The 23,245-nt window shown below is 43.6% G+C and overlaps 1 protein-coding gene across 2 annotated transcripts in view; it reads left to right on the top strand.

The window, feature by feature from the left end:
- The window catches only part of FCHSD2 (FCH and double SH3 domains 2), a 164,926-nt gene that overhangs the window by 53,880 nt on the left and 87,801 nt on the right, over positions 1-23,245 (top strand). For both annotated transcript variants that reach the window (XM_082056779.1, XM_082056778.1), the window contains exon 4: positions 22,445-22,521. In XM_082056779.1, the coding sequence (XP_081912905.1) occupies positions 22,445-22,521 (77 nt within the window). The remainder of the gene's footprint in view (positions 1-22,444; positions 22,522-23,245) is intronic.

Raw genomic sequence — 23,245 nt, 5'->3', positions numbered from 1 at the left:
TACTGTATAACAGGATAGCTGGATTGTTTAGACGGGTGTTTGGGCATGAAATTGATGTTTGGCAGAGGTGAAAAGCATTTTAGGTAAAAATGGGTGGTGTTTGAAATACAAGAACCGCTTGCACTTTTAAAGAATAATTGTTCTGTAGCTTTAAAGAATAAATGTTCTCTACCTTTAGTCTATTGCGGTGCAAGGTGCTGTATTGTAGTAAAACATCTTGAAATTAATAATCATTGAAGGCCCCAAGTGAAGCAAATGCATTGACTTAGATCTCTTGTTTGGTTTTTAATTGCGCTGTGATTGAGACGTGGAGCTCGACAACGAAAATCCTCTGAGAGCGTGAAATCCGGACAAAACTGAGACTCCCCCCGATGAGCAGATGATGCGCTGCCCACCTTTTCCAAACTTTGCGCTCTCAGCGCTGCATTAGTGATAAACTGCTTTGTAGAACATGAGGGAACATGTAGAAACGTATGGAAAACACATTGAATGGGCTCTGAACTGTCTGGTCCCCGCAACCCGCGCTCGGGGATGGAAATCACGGCACCGTCAGCATCATTTCAAGGATGTTTGCGAGCGGGCTGCTAAGGGGACGCGTCGCTATCTCCCGTTCGCCTTCCCTCCCTTCTTTCTCTCCGTTTGTTTTCCACATGAGTGGGAAACAATCGGCTCCTTCCACACGGAGCCCTTCTCCCATTCCTGGGAAAATAGCAGGGAATAAGGCCCATTTGCATAATCGTCTTTAGCGCTATTGTGGGTGGGTTTTGGATGCCGGCACGGAGTCGCAGCCCGGCCACCTGTCCAGAACAAATGAACTTAGCTTTTGTAGAGCGTTATCTGCTTCGCCACACTGTTATTTTTTGTGTAATGAATAACTCCATTAAAATATTCCAAAGCGCCATCATTCAGGCAACGTTTGCGGTGGGTTTAAATCCCCCCTTTGCTGGGGCGGTGGGGAGAGAATTTCCTCTTTGCTGCCTTAGCACAACTATATTTTCAAGCCGCCTCTGCCGTAGTTTTATAACTTGGCTTTGTGAAATTATCCTCATGAATATTAATCAGGGGTGTGGGAAGGAAAAAAAAACAACCCACCCAACCCAAACCTCAAAATGATTTGCATTCATCCTGCTATAAATGATAAATTAAGTGTTGGCTAATGTTTTCTAATGGTCCGTTTCACCTATGGTAAAACAATTAATTAAACAATTGAGTTTGTAGCGAGGGAGGAGGAGGTGGGTGCTGAGGACGCGGCCAGTGCTTCCTCACCACAATTAACCTTTTAATTGACTTTTTGCACATATTAATGTTGTTTCTTGCTCTTTTTTACCTCTATGACTAAAGACACAATAACAAATTTAAATTTTATTTCTGCTTTTAAGGCGAAAAATATGAAACGTGCTATTTCATGTAGCTTTGGTGCTTTCGGCAACCAAGGTGTAGGAAGGACAAACTCCTTTTATTGCACATCAACCTTTGGACCGAGAGTGTCTCGCTATGCAGAGATCGAGTTTCGATTGCCACGTTATGATAATAGAAAACAAACCCTTCCGTCCTTTATTTTGGCCATAAATGGTGTGTAAACCAACCCTGACAGTAAACATCTCCGTATTGCTGTTTCTTTTACCGCTGCGTTCTTCTGCTCATATTGAAAAACTATTGGCCAAAGTTTGCTAACTATTAATAATTGTTAGTAAGTTAAGAATAAAGAGTGACAGTTTCTTCGTCTTTGTCGTCTTCATCATCATAGTCGTGTTCTTTGTCGTCTTGGTCTTCTCCTTCTTGGTCTTCTTCTTGGTCGTCGTCTTCTTTTTCTTGGTCTCCTTCTCCTTCTCCTTCTCCTTCTCCTTCTCCTTCTCCTTCTCCTTCTCCTTCTCCTTCTCCTTCTCCTTCTCCTTCTCCTTCTCCTTCTCCTTCTCCTTCTCCTTCTCCTTCTCCTTCTCCTTCTCTTCTTCTCCTCCTTCTCCTCCTTCTCCTCCTTCTCCTCCTTCTCCTCCTTCTCCTCCTCCTCCTCCTCCTCCTCCTCCTTCTCTGTCTTCTTCTCCTTCTCCACCTTCTCTGTCTTCGTCATAATCTTCTTCTTTCCCCTGCTTTTTTTTTTTTCATTCCAGTAGCAGTTAAAGGTAAGAGATGTTAAGAGAGTTAAAGGTAAGAGCCAGTCGAACATTATTATTATTTTCACGCCTTTTTTGAGCCCTTATTCAGTGCTTCGCAGTATCCGTCACGTTCCCGATTGCTGTTTGGTTGCACTGGTGAAGCAGATGGGAGATTTCTGTCCATCGTTGACTACTCGTACGGTTACATTCTTGACACAAGACTTACACCACGTACATTTTACAACCTTGTTTTGCTGCTGTCTTGTTCCTGATACACATTTACCACCATGTGAGTAGTTCTGAACCTGCTGCTGCTCTTTATGTCCCTTAATTAGCAGTCATTTGATAACACTCGCACGTTACACAACATTGCATGTTACTATTTCCAGGTGAGTTGTGAGATGAGCTGTGCAGGTATTTGAATTATTGTTGACTTTGGGATGAAATTTTCATGGAACATCTGGCTGGTGTGTCCCTCAAGTAGTTCTCGGTCCATAAGGAAAGTCAATTATGTCTTTGTTATTACGTGTTTCTTTTTCTGAGATAATAAATTGCGTTTTGCTATAATGAAAAATAATTTCATTACAGTGAAAGGCTGTAGGCAGGACAGAATAAATATTTGCCATCTGTAAATTAAGAAGACGAGAAGTTTCAAGCCAGGACTTAATGCTTCAGCCATTAACATTTTCACATATCTTTTGATTTCTTTTGTGGAGATGATTTATTGATGTATTTTAGAAAATTACGAATGCTGTTACTTACAGAGGTAAAAACAATAGAAAATTGAGTTCACTTCTTATCCTCTCTGAGTAAAGATCTGAAAGTTCTTTCATTCTTAGTTTTCCTGATCACAGCCACAGTTTTTATAGGAGCGATTCTCCATCTAGAACTTATTTGGGGGGGGGACGGGATTTAAAAACCCGACTGTTCGGTGTAACCCGATTAGTTTTGTCATCGCTTCTTGCCGAGGTTTCCGAGGTTTTCCAGTTGTCAGCTTGATGATGGGGCTCCGAGATTTAGGATGTTCCGGGGCTATGGGAATCTCCCTCTTTGTTTTCTTATGAGGAGCCTGACCCCTGGTACCTCATTTGAACATTGGAGCCAAGTCCGGTGAATAATGGGCTGTGGTGAAAGTGCATCCAGCTGGAATTGGGGGGTAAGGGGGGGCTGGAATCTTTGGATGCCATCATGAAGCAATTAGACAAGCTACTTAATAATTTATAGCTCGCTGGCTTAAGGGTTTGGAAGCGTTTGGACTGAAGAGGTTTTTGTTGAACCTTTCAGTGCTTTATTTAGGTTAGAAACCATTCGCCTTTGAAGAACGGCCGAGAACGCAGAACCAGGTGACGTTGTCATCTGTTAATTAACGCTTTGTGTTGTGGATATTAAACCCAGGGAATAAAATGTAATAGCAGGAAAGGGAGGAAAGCAATTGCTCATCTGCTAGATCATAATTCAGTATACTTGGTGTTTATATGAGTGAGTGTTCTTAGAAATGACACGAATACTCTATAGCAGAATGATTTCTAGTAATTGAACAAAAAATACTGAGATTCTCATCAAAGAAAGCAAAGCACACCAGGTTTTCAGGGGCAGGAGAATGAAGCTCTTAGACCAAGTTGTCTGAAGATGCAGAAATTCAGAGAGAATCAGAAATACAGTCCAGAGCCCTCATACACAATACTGTCTGTAAACTCCCTTTCGTAAGTAAAAGAGTTTTTCTGTGAGATTTTCCCCACCTATAAATGTTATAAAATTAAAAAGTTATGAGCAATTTCTAATGATAACATTTGTCTAGTGAAGCGCTATTTAGAAATTGAATTGCTGACGTTCTTGGATGTGGCTTTTCCATCTCCGGTCGATGAGCAGGTGCTTTGCTCGGTTTAAATAACCTGTGGTTATTCTAACACTGAAATTATAGAGACATTAAGGGACAATTTCCTGACCATATTCAATATTTGTTTCTTTGGCTTATTCCGGTTGTTGCAAGGATGTTATTTGAGGCATAGACGTGTAGATGAGGTTCTCAGGGATGTGGTTTAGTGCCAGTGTTGGGTTAATGGTTGGACTTCGATTTTAAACCAAAATGATTCGGTGATTTTCTTTTGTATGGCTTTGAATTCAATTCTGAACAGCAGCGCAGTTTCCAGAATTATAGTATGGATTCTCTTTTCCTTTATTCTCTTTTTGCGATCAAAACTCATCTTGTTTCTAAACACTCTCCACTTTTGGGGGAGCTGATCTCCATTGCACAGTGCGTCTTGCAATATCAATGTTAAATTTTATTGGTGCTTTCCTAAAAACTTAGAACCTTTACACTTCTCCTGGAGGTCCCTCCTCCCCCCATAAATGTGCTGAATATTGCTCTTTGGGTAATATTATTTCTACTTTATGGATTGGAGTATTTCCGTTTGAGTTGTGGTGTTTTTTTCTGAAGGTACCAAAGAGCAAATATGAAAGAAATATGAACGTGTGGTGGGATGGGTCGTGAACTGTTTGGATGGCAGAGCTCAGAGGGTTGTGATCAGTGTGCAGGGGCTGGTTGGAGGCCTGTGGTTCGGGGGGTTTCTCAGGAGTCAAAACTGGGTCCAGTCTTGTTCAACCTGTTCACCAATGACCTGGATGAAGACACTGAGTGAACCCTCAGCCAATTTGGTGACGATCCCAAACCAGGAGGACGGGCTGACACAGCAGAGGCTGCGCTGCCATCCAGAGAGACCTGGGCAGGCTGGACGGGGCAGAGAAGGACCCGATGAAGTTCAACCAGGGCAAGTGTAGGAGGGACAACCGCAGGCACCGGTACAGGTTGGGGTTGACCTGCTGGAGAGCAGCTTTGCAGAGAAGGGCCTGGGAGTCCTGGGGGACAACAGGTTGACCATGAGCAGCAATGTGCCTGTGGCCAAGAGGCCAATGGTACCAGGGGTGCATTAGGAAGAATGTGAGCAGCAGGTCAAGGGAGGTTGTTCCTCCCCCTCTGCTCTGCCCTGGTGAGGCTGAATCTGGAGTACTGGGTCCAGTTCTGGGCTCCCCAGTTTAAGAAGGACAAGGAATTACTGGAGAGAGTCCAGTGGTGGGCTACAAAGATACTGAGGGGTCTGGAGCATCTTTGTGATGAGGAGACACTGAGAGAGCTGGGGCTGTTGAACTGGAGAAGAGAAGCTGAGAGGGATGTGATCAATGGGATCAATATCTCAGGGTGGGTGTCAGAGGATGGACCAGACTCTGTTCAGTGGTGCCCAACGCCAGGGTGAGGGGCAACGGGCACAGACTGAAACACAGGAGGCTCCATCTGAACATGAGGAGAAACTTCTTTGCTGGGAGGTGCCAGAGCCTGGCCCAGGCTGCCCAGAGCGGGTGTGGAGTCTCCTTCTCTGAGACATTCAAACCCGCATGGACCCACCTGTGTGATCTGCTCTGTGACCCTGCGTGAGCAGGTGGGTTGGGCTGGCTGATCTCCAGAGGTCCCTTCAACCCCAACCGCCCTGTGATTCTGTGATACCCGTGATATATTGGTAGTTATGGAATGACTTGGGGATCTGTTGGCCGCATCGTTGCAGACGCAATTTTCCCTCTCCCAGCCCGTCCCCATCATCTCTGACAGGAACAATTTGTGGTTTCTTGCGCAAGGCGATTCCTGTTGGGCAAAAGTTGTAGTAGCTGCTAATACTTATTCCTGGAAGCTGCAGATGTATTTTTATGTTCCTATCATTTTAGATAGCAGGATAAATATAGCACCTACTAATCTCTGCCAAGTGAGAGTTGCTACTAGGTACAAAAAGTCAAAAATAATTCAGAGGGTGTTCCCAGAAAGCACAATAGTGTGTGTAGAAACCTTTACGGCATCATATATTTATCTCATTTAAATTGCTGATCTGAAAATATTACTGAAAATTCCATTTATCACTGAAGTGAAAGCTTATGGTAAACTGGATGGGCAAAGAACCCAACGTCTGAAATATGAATATGCTTCCAAGTAACTCCTTCCAGGCCTGGCCTCAGCTGCTTTCACATGGAAATTCAGCATTTTTGCTACAGGTTTCGAAATTAGGCCTCTGAATCTTCACTTTGTGGTAAATTCAGCCTTGTCTGAGCCGTGTGATGGTTACATGAACAGATTCGCTGCTCAAGAGCTTGTCTTGTAGCCAGTAGGAAATGCACAAACAAACGTATCAACTTTGCTCGTTTAAGAATAAACGTACTCAAAGCCCGAGGAAATTTGGTCCAAAGAATCTTGGTATGATTTTATGGCCATATTGCAGGCCTTTTTTCATTTTTTCCTTTTCTTTTTCTTTTTTTTCCTCCTTTTTTTCATTTTTTTCCTTTTTTTTCCTGTTTTTCCTTTTTTCCTGTTTTTCCTTTTTTCCTGTTTTTCCCTTCTTTTCCTTTTTTCTTTTTTCCTATTTTTACTTTCCTTTTTTTTCCTTTTCCTTTTCCTTTTCCTTTTCCTTTTCCTTTTCCTTTTCCTTTTCCTTTTCCTTTTCCTTTTCCTTTTCCTTTTCCTTTTCCTTTTCCTTTTCCTTTTCCTTTTCCTTTTCCTTTTCCTTTTCCCTTTCCCTTTCCCTTTCCCTTTCCCTTTCCCTTTCCCTTTCCCTTTCCTTTTCCCTTTCCTTTTCCTTTCCCCTTTTCCTTTTCCTTTCTCCTTCCCCTACTCCTTTCCCCTTTCCTTTCCCCTTTCCTTTCCCCTTTCCTTTCCCCTTTCCTTTCCCCTTTCCTTTCCCCTTTCCTTTCCCCTTTCCTTTCCCCTTCCCTTCCCCTTTCCTTTCCCCTTCCCTTCCCTTCCCTTCCCTTCCCTTCCCTTCCCTTCCCTTCCCTTCCCTTCCCTTCCCTTCCCTTCCCTTCCCTTCCCTTCCCTTCCCTTCCCTTCCCTTCCCTTCCCTTCCCTTCCCTTCCCTTCCTTCTTTCCTTTCCTTTTTTTACTTGTTTCTTTTTTCTTTTCCCCCTTTTCCACCTTTTCCCGCTTTCCCCCTTTTCCCCCCTTTCTGCCCTTCTCCCTTATCCCCCTTTTCCTTCCCCATTTTTTCTCCCCCCTTTCCTTTCCCCCTTCTCTCCCCTTTTTCCCCATCTTTTTTCCCTTCTTTTCCCCCACTTTTTTCCCCTCCTACCCCCTCTTTTTCCCCCTTTTTCCTCCTTTTTTTTTTTCCCTTTTTTATTTTTCCGCCCTCCCCTTCCCCAATTACCCAAAGCAAAGAACTCTGGGCCTCTCCATAGCTTCATTTTCAGTGCAAGAAAAATGTCGTAGCAGCTCCAGCAGGTGTGGGGGGCCCTGACCCAGCCCAGGGCAGCCGGAAGATGCCCCATGTGCTTTCCAGCCCCGCTGCCTTTGCCCAGCACACGTGGCACAGGCTGCACGGCCCCTTTCCCTCAGCACCGGCCATTTGCTGCCTTTTCCCAGTTACTCTGCTTGTCTGACAATACCAGCTCCAGGAGTTTAACATGTAAAACATATACATGCATATTTATATATAAAGTTCCTGTGGGTGGACCTATACTTTATATATTGAGAGTGAATAACTTTGCGTTGTAAATACCCAAAGACAAACTTTCCTCCTTCTCCTCTGGCCGGTTTCCACCGCTTTATTTTCTGTGCGGACGTCGGCTTGGTGATTATTTTTTTTCTGAATTGTTCTATTAAATTCTTTCTTAAATGAGCAGGAAGGAGATTTTTTTAATGTGAATGAAGTCAAGCTGAGTTGGCCGTGGATGCTGTTGGCAGCTCTTAGCAGAGCTGGCTTGCCTTGGAACTTCAGAGAATAAAGTATTGTCTAAGAAGCTGGTTTCCCCCTTAGTGCTTTGGCACCTGTATCCTGGGCTGGGAGGGGATTTGATTTCTACAGATGTTTGAACATGAACACAACCTTTGACAACCTTTCTTGTAATTGCGTAATCTTCTGTCCTGTTGAAAATAGAGATTTCTTGTTTTCAAAAGATACCCCGTGATTTAAGCTACCAAGATACCAGATTGGTAAACTTAAAATGCTGCTAAAGACAGTTTGAATTTACTCAAACCTTACTTATAATTTTGCGTAGACTCAATACCCGCGTTCAAAGTTGCGTCTCTGCTACTGTTTGATTTAGAACCAACAAAATAAACGGCACTAAACCCCATGAAACATATAATAGTATTTTTGAAGGCCAGCTTCAGGAATGTGGATGTCATCTCAAAGCTTTCTTGCATGACTTATAGGATATATGAGGGCAGATGTTCGACAAAAGTGCTTTGCAGGTTGTAATCCTGCTGATAAATTATATTCTGCTTCTCAGCCTCAACGTGGACTCTTAGGAAGATGGGAAATTTTATATGAGAAAGGAAATACAAAGACTGCAAACCCTGGAAATCCCTGCTGCTTTTCCAGAACTGGATGTGAGCGTTGGATCCACCTTGTTTGGGAAATGCTGGTATCGCCTTTAGGCCTCGTTTAATTATTTGTAGTTGTTTGGGTGTGAAACATTCGCCTGGGATCTGCTCACAGCACATGTTTTGTGGCTTCACAAGTGATACAGATGTCGCTACTTTTACCACTTCAGGGAAAAAAGTCCCCAATGATTTTAGTAAGCAGGGCTTATGATTTTCGTGGAGCTAAAGTGGATTTACTTGAATTCCTGGCTGGTACCAGCACTGGTGTGGCCAGCAGGCCCAGGGCAGTGACCGTCCCTGTGCTGGGACCTGGGGAGGCCAAACCGCCAATCCTGGGGGCAGTTTTGGGCCCCTCATCTCAGGGCTCAAAATGGTGGCCCCAGAGGCACCAGAATCACCTCAAAACACAAAATGACGGCCCCAGGGGCACCAAGATCACCTCAGGGCTCAAAATGGCGGCCAGAGGGGTGGCGGGATCACCTCACAAGAAAGGCCTTGAGGTGCTGGAGCGAGTTGAGAGAAGGGAACGGAGCTGGGGAAGGGGCTGGAGCACAAGTGTGATGGGAGCGGCTGAGGGACCTGGGGGGTTCAGCTGGAGAACAGGAGCTGAGGGGAGACCTTCTGATCTCTGAACTGCCTGAAAGGAGCTTGGAGCCAGGGGGGGTCGGGCTCTGCTCCCCAGGAACAAGCGCCAGGAGCAGAGGAAACGGCCTCAAGTTGCGCCAGGGGAGTTTGAGGTTGGATCTTGGAACAATTTCTTCCCCAAAGGGCTGTGGGGCATTGGAACAGGCTGCCCAGGGCAGTGCTGGAGTCACCATCCCTGGAGGGTTGGACAGACGGACATGAGGTTCTCGGGACATGGGGCAGTGCCAGGGGTGGGGGAACGGTTGGATTTCATGACGTTGAGGGTCTTTTCCAACCAAAATGATCCTGTGATTCTGTGACTGCCCCACAGCGCTGGGCAAGGGGCCGGAGCAGCCCCAGCGCCTCTGTGGGGCAGCTGGACCTGCTGCCAGGCCAAGAGGACTCAGGCCACGCGGAGAAGCCGCCATTGCTTCTTATCACCATCAGCATGAGAGAAGCAGCAAGCTCGGGCTTTCTAAGGTTGCTTTTTATATTCATCCCAGGAGTGTAAAATCCAATTTTGCATTTAGAGTTGGGCAATCTTGGCCCAACTCTGTGAATCTTGACAATTTCAGGCAAATGTTTAATTTCTCTTCATTGAAAGAGAAATTCTGCCTTGGCACCTACTTTTTCATGCAATAAAGTGTCAAATAGACAATGTAGCAATCTACTGATAGTAGCTCAGACATTAACTGGAGATGGCAAATCATGGGTTAAAGATTCTTGAGAATGTCATTTTTTCATCTCAACTCTGCTGCAAGTTTGAAGAAACGTTTATTGGTGTTGGAAAATAGAAATTGCAAAAATTCGAGCTGTCCTGAGTCATCAGTGGGATCTTGCTCTACCTGATGCATCTTAAAGACTGAAGTGTGGGGTTATGGGGAGGAAACAACGCTTATATTTTAACCTTTTTGGGAATGTCTTCCAAAAGTGGAAGTGGCAGGTGAGATCTTTTTCATTCTTAAAGGCACAATCCCAGCAGTTTTTATATCCTTACGTGAGCGCAGATTCTTCCGTAACACCACTCGGATGGAATTCCCCTCACCGCAGAGCGTATTTATTCTTTCACTTCTCCACCACATCACATCATCACCACTGAAACTATTGAGAAATAGTTCATCAGCCCTTTTTTGTGGGTCAATTTTCAAGCCAGCAGGAGAAAGTACCTTTGGTGTCTGCTGACCTTGAATATTGAACATAGCGTTAGGTACGACTGAACTTGTATTTTCCTCATCCTCTGGCTGGCTGGTTAATCCAGCTGGTTTATTTAACAAGTCGAAACCTTTGTTTTCCATAACTGCTTCACGATGCCAAGATTTATTTGCAGATGTCAGCACGTCCAGTTTTCTTTCCGATTTTCCAGCAAACATTTCGCTTGTTTGTTCAGCTGAAAGAGTTTTCCAGCCAAGTTGAATCATCTTCATTTGTTTGCAGAAAACTCGCGGATCTTCGTCTCTTTGTCTTTTACGCTTTAAATTCATGACGGCGCTTTTAGGACACATTAAAACCAAACAGAAACGACGCGTTGAAGGTTGAAATTCACTGTTTGAAGCAGCTTATTGTAGTGTGTACACTGCAATTAATTGCTTTACTGACCAGAGATCTTTCCTCCTCCTTGGATGTTGTGTTACTTGGAAGAAAATAAACCGGAGGGAAGTGGAGGAAAAGAAAACTTGGAAACGATGGCCGTTTGTTGAACTGGACAATTTTGGCTTTTTACCTCCTCGCATCCTCAAATTTTATCATATAAATGATCTAAGTGTGCGTATTTAACATCTATATTTCATGCTAAACATTGTGATTTGTCCTTATATTCCTTTTCCAATGAGAACGTGTGAAACACTTCCCAAACCTACAGGTCGTTTGGCATTAAGGACACTTAGAGAAAATATGAATTTTGGGAGAAAATGGCATTAATGTGTGGGAGCGTTTGTCCTGGCTGTGGGGGTTACCGCTAACACTTGGATGGAGAAATAGGTGAAATATGGCCATCAAATAGGTGTTTTGTGAGATACTTAAGGAAAAGGTGCTTTGCTCCTTTAGCCCCAAATTACATCGGTTTATAAACTAATTTATTAAACTATCTAAGTTCATATTGTGCACAATCTTATCGTTATAATCACAGAATCACCGAATCGACTGGGTTGGAAAAGACCTCAGAGACCATCCAGTCCAAGCCTTGGTCCAACTCCAGTCCATTGACTAGATCATGGCACTAAGTGCCATGTCCAATCTCAGCTTAAAAACCTCCAGGGCCGGTGAGTCCAGCACCTCCCTGGGCAGCCATTCCAATGCCTGACCACTCTCTCTGCACAAAATTGCTTTCTGATCTCCAGCCTCAATTTCCCCTGGCAGAGTTGAAGCCCATGCCCCCTTGTCCTATTGCTGATGCCTGGGAGAAGAGCCCAATCCCCACCTGGCTAGAACTGCCCTTCAGGTAGTTCTAGAGAGTGCTGAGCTCCCCTCTGAGCCTCCTCTTCTCCAGACTAAACAAGCCCAGCTCCCTCAGCCTCTCCCCATAGGGCTTGTGTTCCAGTCCCTTCCCCAGTCTTGTTGCTCTTCTCTGGACCCGCTCCAGCACTTCAATCTCTTTCCTGAGCTGAGGGGCCCAGAACTGAACACAATACTCCAGGTGTGGCCTCCCCAATGCAGAGCACAGGGGAAGGATCACTGCCCTTGGCCTGCTTACGTTATAGAAGGTGTAAGATTTTAGCAGTGCTAAAAGCAGATTTATTGTTTAAAAAGAAAACCTGAAACAGAATGAACAAGAAATATTAGTTAAAAAAACCCTAAGAAAATTGTGATGTTTTAATAGTGATGATAACGATTTCCAGAGTGAAATCTCTTCATCTAAACTTTGCCAGACATACGAAATACCAAAATATACCAAATAGCAAAACATACCCATCATTTATTAACAATATAGCATTGTATTTTCAGGCAGATTATTGTGTTTTCCCCCACAATCCAATGTATGTATTTAAACTCATGCCAAAAACGGACTTAAAAAATCTTAATATAAGGGATTCCATAATTGCAGGTTCTATATTCTTAAGATGTGAAGATATTCTTAAGCTGTGAAGATAATTACCAAATGCAAAATGAATTTTCCGACTGTAACGTGCTAAACTTCACAACGGTAAGATCTCAGTGGTTGTAAACTGATCGATAAATATGAAGCGAAGCACAACAAATGTAATAATTATCTGCCGGCTGGTTTAAGATGAAAAGAAATCAAGTTTTGTGCCTCATAAAGCGTGGAGCCGCCTCGGTGCTTTGTAATCATGTGAACCTTTAATTAAGAAGTTCCCACAGAGCAGCGAACGCCGACCTGCTCGCTCGTGAAGACACTGACAATGAATAACCGGGAGCAACTTGAGCCTCGGCTGGGAACGGCGCTTCGGAGAATAAAACCAACGCACAAAATCATCTTTACGACGTGGGAGAAAGTGACTATAAGATACATTCCTCTGATGGAGAATGGGAAGAAAGAATGGTTTATAATCTAATAAAACACAGATTTTTTTACTCATTATGGATGAGTGTTCAGATTCACCAGTTAAAGAGCTGATGTTCAATGGTGTATTTCCAGTTGTTACGCTTTTTCCAGATATTAAATACTCAAGAATGGAATTGTTCTGAATGGCGTTATTTAAACAACACCCACGCGTATTTATGGTTTATTTCTACCAAGGATGAGAGAACCATCATTTTCCAATCCCAGGCTCTGTGGCTGACTTGGCAAAGCCTTAAAACACAATTTTCGGTAGCAATCCAACTCTGAAACAAGATAGAGAAGCCGCTAACCAGTCCTTGCTTTAGTCCGACGTTCCTATATTGTGTCTTTTTAGCTCTTCTAATACCTCACTGCTTTTTGAACTAGTTCAAAGTGACTTCAAACAAATACCTTGAGGTTACACAGTGTGTTGAGCAAAGTCATTCCCTTAAACTAGACTTAACTTGGGTTGGCTTAAGAGATGCCAAGTCTGCATCCCTGCATCTGAATTAGGAACGTTTTCAAGAACTATTCTTAATATATTTTGGTTTACACTGTCATGCTTAACTTGTGTCCACCATATTTTAATATCTGTGAGGGGTTTATTTTAATATCAAATAACCTGTTTAGCCCATTATTATGCATTGACTTTTTAAACTTGTAGCTACTGATTCTTTGGTGGGTTTCAGCTGTATTTGATAAGAGAAATATAAGATAAATAGTTATCACCCTCTCTGTCTCCTCTCCAAAAGCTCTTAAACTATTTTTCTTAATCAGACACATCCATTTTCTTTAAATAAAGCGAAGATTAACGTCTTTAATTTAGGGAAGGATCTTATGCTGCTTAGTTCATAATTCTGCATTTTATTAATAGTCTCAGTGGCTGAAGTTGTTTGAATATTTTCATCCTGCGGCCCGTTAAAGCCGGTTTTAATTTGAACCTCCCGTTTATTTCGTTCTTTCCTGAAACTGTGTTTCGACACGTCAAAATTTGGCGACGTGTTTTATAACCTTGTGATCAAGTGGAACTGAAATCAGCCCATGGAATTTTCATTACCTGAACTTCCTTTATTAAAATACTACTTTTGGTATCATGTGTTTTTCCAAGTTTTCTTAAAATTCTGTAAATCTGACTTTAAAGAGTCTCCTTTTATTGGCGCTTAATGTGTCTTTGTGGGTGATGGAGCTACTATGTAATTGTATCGTCATATTTTCAGAGTATTTCCAGCCCGTGTTTTCAATTTACACTTTCTTTTCATATCTTTCTACACTTTAATGTAATTATGTAAGAAAATAGATGCGTTCTGTAATATTATATTCTGCTATGCCTTACTTGCTCTGTTTTTATTGTCCTATCCAGTGTTTCTATTCTTATACAGTTCTTTTGCTGATTTTTCTGCACATTTGTATGAATTGTGCATCCTTCAAACTCCCAGAAAATCTGGGAGCAGAGCCCGACCCCCCCGGCTCCAAGCTCCTTTCAGGCAGTTCAGAGATCAGAAGGTCTCCCCTCAGCTCCTGTTCTCCAGCTGAACCCCCCAGGTCCCTCAGCCGCTCCCATCACACTTGTGCTCCAGCCCCTTCCCCAGCTCCGTTCCCTTCTCTCCACTCGCTCCAGCACCTCAAGGCCTTTCTTGTGAAGTGATCCCGCCACCCCTCTGGCCGCCACTTTGAGCCCTGAGGTGATTCTGGTGCCCCTGGGGCCGCCATTTTGTGTTCTGAGGTGATTTCGGTTTCCCCAAGGTCGGGCTCTGCTCCAAAGGAACAAGCACCAGGAGCAGAGGAAACGGCCTCAAGTTGCACCAGGGGAGGTTGAGGTTGGATGTGGGGAACAATTTCTTCCCCAAAGGGCTGTGGGGCATTGGAACAGGCTGCCCAGGGCAGTGCTGGAGTCACCATCCCTGGAGGGCTGGACAGATGGACATGAGGTTCTCAGGACATGGGGCAGTGCCAGGGATGGATTATGGTTGGACTTGATGATCTTGAGGGTCTTTTTCAACCAAAATGATTCTATGATTCTATCCTGTTTCTCAAGAAACTTTGAATTAACTCTGGCAGTAAGACCTGTAAAAGGAGAAAACCAGATGTTTTACCATAACTTCATTCTCTTCAGTCTCTTAATACCAGTTTTATATGGTCTATGCCTCAAAACTCTCTAAAGGGAATCTCTCTAAATGGTGTTTTGTGCCCTCTTGGTTTACAATCCTGGAGCCTTGAGAAGATGTGGAATAATCCAAAGAGTGGCTGCAGCATCTTGGCACCTTCCTCCCCAACGCTGCTTGAGAAAGGGGGTTTTGGAAGAAACCAAACTCTTCCTCCCTAAATTCTGGTGCTGAGACTTCTTATTTCTGCTTTGTGAGGTCTGAAAGTAAAATATCTTCCTTCTCCAGATAAGAGGTTCTGCAGTAATTTCTGCTTTAGCACTTGCTGTGTGGTTAAGAAAGGCAGCTGTGAAAAATGACTGTGTTTAGGTTTATAAAGAAGAGCTTCACAAGCCAGAAAAAGATTGCAAGTATAGAGAAGAGTCATTGCATATGGTCTAAACACTTATATTTTGAAGACTAAACCAAGTTTATTATTTACAATCTGTTGAACTAATCTGTCAGGATATTCTTAATAACTGAGATAAAGAACCTACCTATGTGTATCTGCTGCCAAGCGCAGTAGAACAGTGCGAGTAGATCGGCTCGTATTCATCTCTAGGTTATAGATCTGTCTTGGATTGATGAAAAATCAGGAATATAAGAGGTTAGAGGATATTTTGATGAAGAAATCTGAATTGTTTCCAGGTCCAGTTCACTTGGCTGCGGAGGATTTAACCTGCGATCATTTCCGATCTTAGAGCTGTGAGTTTTGTCTTGGAAAACATTGAAAATCTGAGCAAGAGTTAAGTTCCATAGCATTAAATTCCTAGAAAACCATTGCAGCAACAAATCGAAGCGTTAAGTAAAAACACTAACACCAGTTTGTTCTAATTTTGTGACTTTGCAGTTACAATATAACAGGTCTGGAAATAGAGGCACAAGGTGTCTTAACTGTAGGGAGCTTATTGATTCTTTCATGTGATGATACAAAATTCACACTAGGAATGACAAGACCGTGATGGAAAATCACGTAGATATCAAATAGTTCTTTGTTAAATCGAATGAAGTTGTGTGCGCTTATTACATTTGCGGATATTGGCTCAGGTTGGGTCAGCAAGTGAGTTTCCCAATGGGATTGAAGCCCAAAATCAGCCTTAAAAATCAGCGTATTGCCCTTCACGTGGGGAGATTTGGACCAACTAGAGAGAGACCAGAGGAGAGGGGTGAAAATCAAGGGAAAGAAACCCCAACAGGTTACAAATTAAGCCTGAAAACTGGGGTAGGACCATTCCTCCAAAAACCTGGGGCACTGTGGTGTCAATGGCCTTTCGCCTTCAATTTCTGTGGGAATAAGCAATTCCTGGGAGTGATTTTTCTTTGCTTTTTAACCCCTTTTAAGGATTGAATAGAGAACATAATGCTCAACTTCAGGAGCAAGATATTTTGGCATGAATTAACACGCTTCCAGTGAATTAACGGTTTTAACTTTAATTTAACAAATGAACGAGAAAATATTGGACATTTCCTTTGCTCAACCTGATTGCGAGAGCGCCCTGGGTGATACTTAACTGCTGTACATTAAGTTTTCAGCTTTCCCCTTTGTTTGCCTTTGCTTTTTTTGTCAAAAATAATCAGAAATTAAGCAGCTTGGAAAGAAATTATGAATGAAATTCCGTATTTCCTGACACTGGAATCATCTAATGGTAGGAAGGAACATCCCATGTCCGGGAAGGAGAAGCAACAAGATTAGAGACGCAGCTTTACATTAAATAACCAACCTTTCCTAATGTTTCTGGGCAGTTTTACAATCATTGCTTCGGGCACCCGGAACCTTCTTATCGATGGTTTAAACACATTAAATGCGATGCAGATAAACAGTCCTGCTGTCCTTTTAATCGGTGCCTTTTCCAAAGTATCCCGATGCTCCATCCAAGTCCATGCGCTGCCTGTTTTGTGGTTTGTTTTCATATTTATTTAGTGACGGTCCCATTGCCCAAGGCCCCGAGTAAGCTCTGAGCAAAACAATTGCCTCTGACAAGTGTTTTTGTCGTCAGCTTATAATAGAAATTAAACCCGAATTGAGTCCGTGCTGCACGGCGTTCATTCCCATTTACTCATTTCCTTTATTGAATCTCGCTCTAATAAATCAAATACCGCTGGAAATAATCGCTGCAAAGACTTAATAACTAGCTCGGAATTTAATATTGAGACTAAATTGTTCTAACATTGGAGTTTTCTTCTCCCCACGCAGACGCTTTGGAGTTTTCCGCTCCCACACGTCTCCCGATCCAAGTGTTTTGAAGGGATGTTGGCAACCAGCAAATCTGGTTCGAGTTATTCTTCGAGCTCAGGAAAAGAAAACAGCTGTGTGATTGATAAAGTCGCCTCCGACGTTTTTTGGCACTAAATATGAGTCATACTCATTGAGCTAAAACATGCAAAATTGTACCAAATTAAGAAAAGAACCTGAGAGCATTGGGGAAGCACGAGCGGCTGAAATGGCTTTTGGATGCATCTGATTTGTTTCCATTTTCATAGCAGAAACATTCTTCAAAATGTCGAAATTTTACAGAACTCAGTTGTGTAGTTTTTTTCTTTTTGGAGGATTCCCTGTATATTTATATAGAAGTTTCTCTTCATTCTCAGCCAGTTTTACTCTCCTACAACTGAAAACATGACTTCAAAAATATCTGACAGCAGTCAAACCGCTGTTTTTACAAGGCCAGGATATAACTCTCAATTTTATTTCTGAAGAACCACCAGTGGTTCTTCAAAATTCGTGGTCAATGGGGCAGAGTCCAGTTGAGGCCTGGATCTAGTGCAGTGCCTCAGGGGGCAGTGCTGGGGCCGCTGTTATTCAATATATTCATCAATGATTTGGACGAGGGAATAGAGTGACTGTCAGCAAGTTTGCTGGTGACACCAAGCTGGGAGGAGTGGCTGACACGCCAGAGGCTGTGCTGCCATCAGAGACCTGGACAGGCTGAGAGTTGGGCGGGGGAAATTTAATGAACTAGAACAAGGGCAAGTATAGAGTCTTGTATCTGGGCAGGAACAACCCCAGGTTCCAGTGTAAGTTGGGGAACGAGCTGTTGGAGAGCAGAGTAGGGGAAAGGGACCTGGGGGTCCTGGGGACAGCAGGGTGACCATGAGCCAGCACTGGGCCCTTGTGGCCAGGAAGCCAATGGTACCTGGGGTGGGTTAGAAGGGGGTGGTCAGTAGGTCAGAGAGGTTCTCCTGCCCCTCTGCTCTGCCCTGGGGAGACCACACCTGGAATATTGTGTCCAGTTGTGGCCCCTGAGTTCCAGCAGGACAGGGAACTGCTGGAGAGAGTCCAGCGCAGCCACCAAGATGCTGAAGGGAGTGGAGCATCTCCCGTGTGAGGAAAGGCTGAGGGAGCTGGGGCTCTGGAGCTGGACAAGAGGAGACTGAGGGGTGACTCATTCATGGGGATCAATATGGAAAGGGTGAGTGTCAGGAGGATGGAGCCAGGCTCTTCTCAGTGACAACCAATGATAGGACAAGGGGTAATGGGTGCAAACTGGAACACAAGAGGTTCCACTTAAATATGAGAAGAAACTTGTTCCTGGTGAGGGTGGCAGAGCCTGGCCCAGGCTGCCCAGGGGGGTTGTGGAGTCTCCTTCTGTGCAGACATTCCAACCCGCCTGGACACCTTCCTGTGTAACCTCATCTGGGTGTTCCTGCTCCATGGGGGGATTGCACTGGATGAGCTTTCCAGGTCCCTTCCAACCCTTGACATTCTGGGATTCTGGGATTACTGAAATAAAACAGAATTTTCCATCTTAAACGCAACTCACAATAGTAATGGCCCAACATTGCTGATTTTTTCTTGCTGTTATCGGAGGGTCTTAATTTGAATAGTTTAATAGCACAAGTGGCTTCCAAATGTTTGCAGGGTCAGTTGCATTGAGGGTAACATCTGCAGGATTCCTCGGGTCGCTGAATATTAAAAATGACTCAGAGGGGACTATTTCTCTGTCTTTCTCAATCCAAGGTCCCTTTTCAATGCAACAACAATAGCAGAGCGTGGATTGATTTTGTAGAAATGAAAGTTTTAAGAGGTTGGTTGATGGATTCCTCTCTGATAAAGACAAGCGATCAAAATGATGCAGTTAAGGTTTTTCTGTTGCCACAGCTGGTCTGTTGATACTATTTTATATTTGCTCTTTTTAAATCCTGCTTCATGTTCATTGAATTTGGCTGATGTGACACCCATCTACAAGAAGGAGGATCTGGGGAACTACAGACCTGTCAGTCTCACCGCGGTGCTGGGGGAAGGTCATGGAGCAGATGATCTTGAGTAACATCACAGGGCACATAGAAGACAACCTTGTGATCAGGCCTGGTCTCCTGTAGGACCAACCTAATCTCCTCCATGACAAGGTGACCCACCTAGTAGATGAGGGAAAGGCTGTGGGTGTTGTGTGCTTAGACTGCAGTAAAGCCTGTGACACCGTGTCCCACAGCATCTGCTGGAGAAGCTGCAGCTCATGGTCTGGATGGTGTATCTGTGATGGGTAAAGAACTGGCTGGAGGGCCCAAAGAGTTGTGGTGAACGGAGCCAAATGCAGTTGTTGGCCGGTCAGGAGTGGTGTCCCCAGGGCTCAGTGTTGGGGCCAGTTCTGTTTAATCTCTTTATCAATGGTCTGGATGAGGGGATCGAGTGCACCCTCAGTGAGTTTGCAGATGACACCAAGTTGCATGGAGTGTTGATGTGCTGGAGGGTGGGAAGGCCACACAGAGGGGTCTGGCCCGGCTGGATCGATGGGCTGAGGCCAATTGTCTGAGGTTCACCAAGGCCAAGTGCCGGGTCCTGCCCTGGGGTCACAGCAACCCCAGGCAGCGCTACAGGCTCGGGGAAGAGCGGCTGGAAAGTGCCCGGCGGAAAAGGAGCTGGGGGTGTTGGTGGCAGCGGCTGAACATGAGCCAGCGTGTGCCCAGGTGGCCAAGAGGCCACCAGCATCCTGGCTGGTACCAGCACTGGTGTGGCCAGCAGGACTAGAGAAGTGATTGTGCCACTGTACTCGGCACTGGGGAGGCCAAACCTCGAATCCTGGGGGCAGTTGTGGGCCCCTCGCCACAAGAAAGGCCTTGAGGTGCTGGAGCGAGTTGAGAGAAGGGAACGGAGCTGGTGAGGGGCTGGAGCACAAGTGTGATGGGAGCGGCTGAGGGACCTGGGGGGTTCAGCTGGAGAACAGGAGCTGAGGGGAGACCTTCTGATCTCTGAACTGCCTGAAAGGAGCTTGGAGCCAGGGGGGGTCGGGCTCTGCTCCCCAGGAACAAGCGCCAGGAGCAGAGGAAACGGCCTCAAGTTGCGCCAGGGGAGGTTGAGGTTGGATGTGGGGAACAATTTCTTCCCCAAAGGGCTGTGGGCATTGGAACAGGCTGCCCAGGGCAGTGCTGGAGTCACCATCCCTGGAGGGTTGGACAGACGGACATGAGGTTCTCAGGACATGGGGCAGTGCCAGGGGTGGGCTATGGTTGGACTCTATGACCTTGAGGGTCTTTTCCAACCAAAATGATTCAAGAACACACCGAAGCGGAGTCACAAGATCCGTTTCTTTTACCAAAGAGGTTGCACAGCGCTCGCAGGGAATTTGACATTTTTGACCTTTCCTGTCAATACTTATTGATTCAAAATAGTGCAATTTAAAAGAAACCATTTGTTATTACTATCAAAAAATAATTAACCACACTTTTCTTCCAATTCAACGATATGCATCTTATAATGAAGCGGAAAAATTAAATAAAAACCCCTTCTTGTTTCACAGCCATCGGTGAGCAGACAGTTGTAGTTTCAGTGAAGTACAGTTTAACATATTTATACTATAAATTGTTGTAGTTTTTTTTTCAGGTACAAAGGGTTGTGAAGGGAGGTGCCAGATTCAGATACACCACCCTCCTTATATCGCTTTCCCGAAGTAGAATTTGAATTCCTTACACCCCAATGGTCTGTAACGCAAGGAAACGGAGAGAAATTATGGATTTCACCATATATTTCACATACATTTCAGAATTTACATTGTTATCTTTGATAGAGCCTTTACTCACTAAACCTCCATCCCATTCCCTAAAGTTACTTTAAAATAAATGTTAAGGAAACGTGTCATCCAGCAGTAATAGGAGAACGTTCTACATGGACTTCTTGCTTATTCTTCATTTAAATATTCTCTCAAGCATGTTAAACATGATTAATTACACCTTCAGTAACAGGGTTTCTGTTTGCAAAAAATGGCTTTATTTGTCCCTTTTTGGACAATTTTTGTGTGAGTTTGGTGTTTGTGAATGTTCGTTGGGCATTTTGGGGCAGATCCCATAGGGGGAGTCGCTTCCAAGGGATAGAAAAATGCGAATAACCCCAGGTAGAGGTACCAAATAAACCTCCAACTCTTTGCTTTTTTAAAGCAAATAGTATATTTCCTTTTATCTGGATGGTTTTTAACAGCTACCTCGTGTCATTTGTGCATTTAAAAGAGAAAATGAAAGAAATTGCAGTGCCGGAATTTATAGTTACAGGCATAACTTTACCTGTGGAAAAGATTGCTGAGCGTAGAGGTGAACGTGTCAGAATGCAAATAGAAATATATTATATATATAGTATATAAATAATGTAGATATACAGATATAGATACAAATATAAATACCGACGTGGAATTTGAAAATGATCCTTAGCTGAGCAAACAGTGCGATGGAAACCAGGGGAGGGAACTGGGGAAGATGTGGAAGCTCAGAATGGAAAATCACAGTTTCCCACTAAGAAATGGGCTTCGCAAGGACTGTTAATGTAAATCCGGTCATTAAGCATCGTTAACACCAAAAACTGGTACCCGGCTCAGTGGGATCAGTTCAGAGCAGGAGTTGGACTCCCAAGATACATCTAATATGATATACCATCAGTTTTCTACTAATGGTATATTAGGAATAATTAACTTTTTAGCATCGAATGGGCTGCTAAGGATGAAATCTGGTTGTGATTTTTGAGATACTTCAAGCCGACCTAGCAGGTGATAGTACCTTAAATACACTATGAAAAATAGAAATAAATGATACCGTATGTGCTTATCATTGAGTGTGTTGGATCCTCTTTTCAATCTGTTAATCCATATATATGATATAAATGAGATTACAAGGCCAAGGGGAGACCTCTGAGACCCCCCCTTGAATTGTTTGCCCAGAGCTCGGCTATGAAAATGTTCTTATCGATTTTCTGAGACGGCGCAAAGTGAAACCTGGAGACTAAAGAGCGTCATTAACATTAATAATTAAAGACGGGCTGCATTTTTCAGTCTCTAGTCTGCTGTAATAATGTAATAAAGACTCGATCCTGTAAGCAACCGAAGAATCAAAACGGAGCATTTGAGTTTGGGTGCGTAAATGAGCAGATATTTCATTGCTTCTCAGAACCCCCCTGTCCTCATGCCGTGAAATAAAACCTTTTATTCTTACAGCCATGAAACATTTTATCTGCAATATTCCCTCCTCTGATTGTGCCACAAACGTCCTCGGTCCCATTGGTTTTGTTGGCATTGGTCACACACAGAAGTATTTTCAGTGTAAATCTCAGCTAGAGATTTAAAGTATTAACATAGAACTCAGTTCTTGTTCTCAACAGAAACCAAAGTCAAGCACAAATACAAACCAGAAAACAAACTCCAGTCGTGCATTGAAGTCGTTTGCTAATGCTATGGATTATTTGCTTCTTTATGTGTCAGGTTATCATGGTATTTTAATTACCTCTTATTTTTAACTCATTTTTTCCTTCTTTGAACAGAGCATTCAGAAGCTGGCGAGCCAATACCTAAAGAAGGACTGGCTGGGAATAAAAGCTGATGAACGAAGCGATTATAGGTAATTTAACAGCTGGATATCTCCAAATAGCCATCTTTAGAATTTCAATTTGTAGAGTTATTTTCCTTAACCATGAAACACTTGCTCTTCGTTGTTATTTTTTCTTTGTTGTAGAGTTAAAAATGAAGCTTCGTTTGCCCCTGAAATTCTGTGATTAGTCTCAAATAGATGTTTATTACTTCATAAACAAAATAGTGAGATAGGACGACTGTTGTTGTGCACCCGTTTGGGTGTTAATGCTCGTATCTGAATATATATTTTAGTAAACAGCTTTAAGGTTAGAGTAATAAATGGATTTTTCATAGGAAAAGACAGCAGTAATTTTCTTTTTAGGGGATTGTTTTCATGATGATCACATCTAATAATAACGAGGCAGCAAAGCAAGAAACGCTTGTTTATGAAACTCCATTTCATGAATGTGAAAGGTGGATCGTAATATAAACCCAGGAATTATTCAGCCTCCCACCTTCAAACAGCACCTCCGAAATAATTGGAAAAATAGTTAAGATACTGTATTTCAATGTGTTCTTTGCATTCTGACCAGTTTTGTTTCAAATGGGGTGGAATCGTTGATACATTTGTGGTTGAACTTTCAGTCCCTTCCCACTGCTTGTGTGCCTGAGAAGAAATAAACGGAATGATCAGTCTGAAGTGTATTTACAACCCTCCTGTAGCACACAGACCCACGTTCTTTTGCTGATTTCGGCCCTTCAGAGCTTTTCTA

This window comes from Streptopelia decaocto (genome assembly GCF_964273445.1).
Source record: "Streptopelia decaocto genome assembly, chromosome: 1".
Lineage (NCBI taxonomy): Eukaryota > Metazoa > Chordata > Aves > Columbiformes > Columbidae > Streptopelia > Streptopelia decaocto.
Note: the sequence above shows the minus strand (reverse complement) of the source record. Positions and strands in the feature narration are given on the sequence as shown.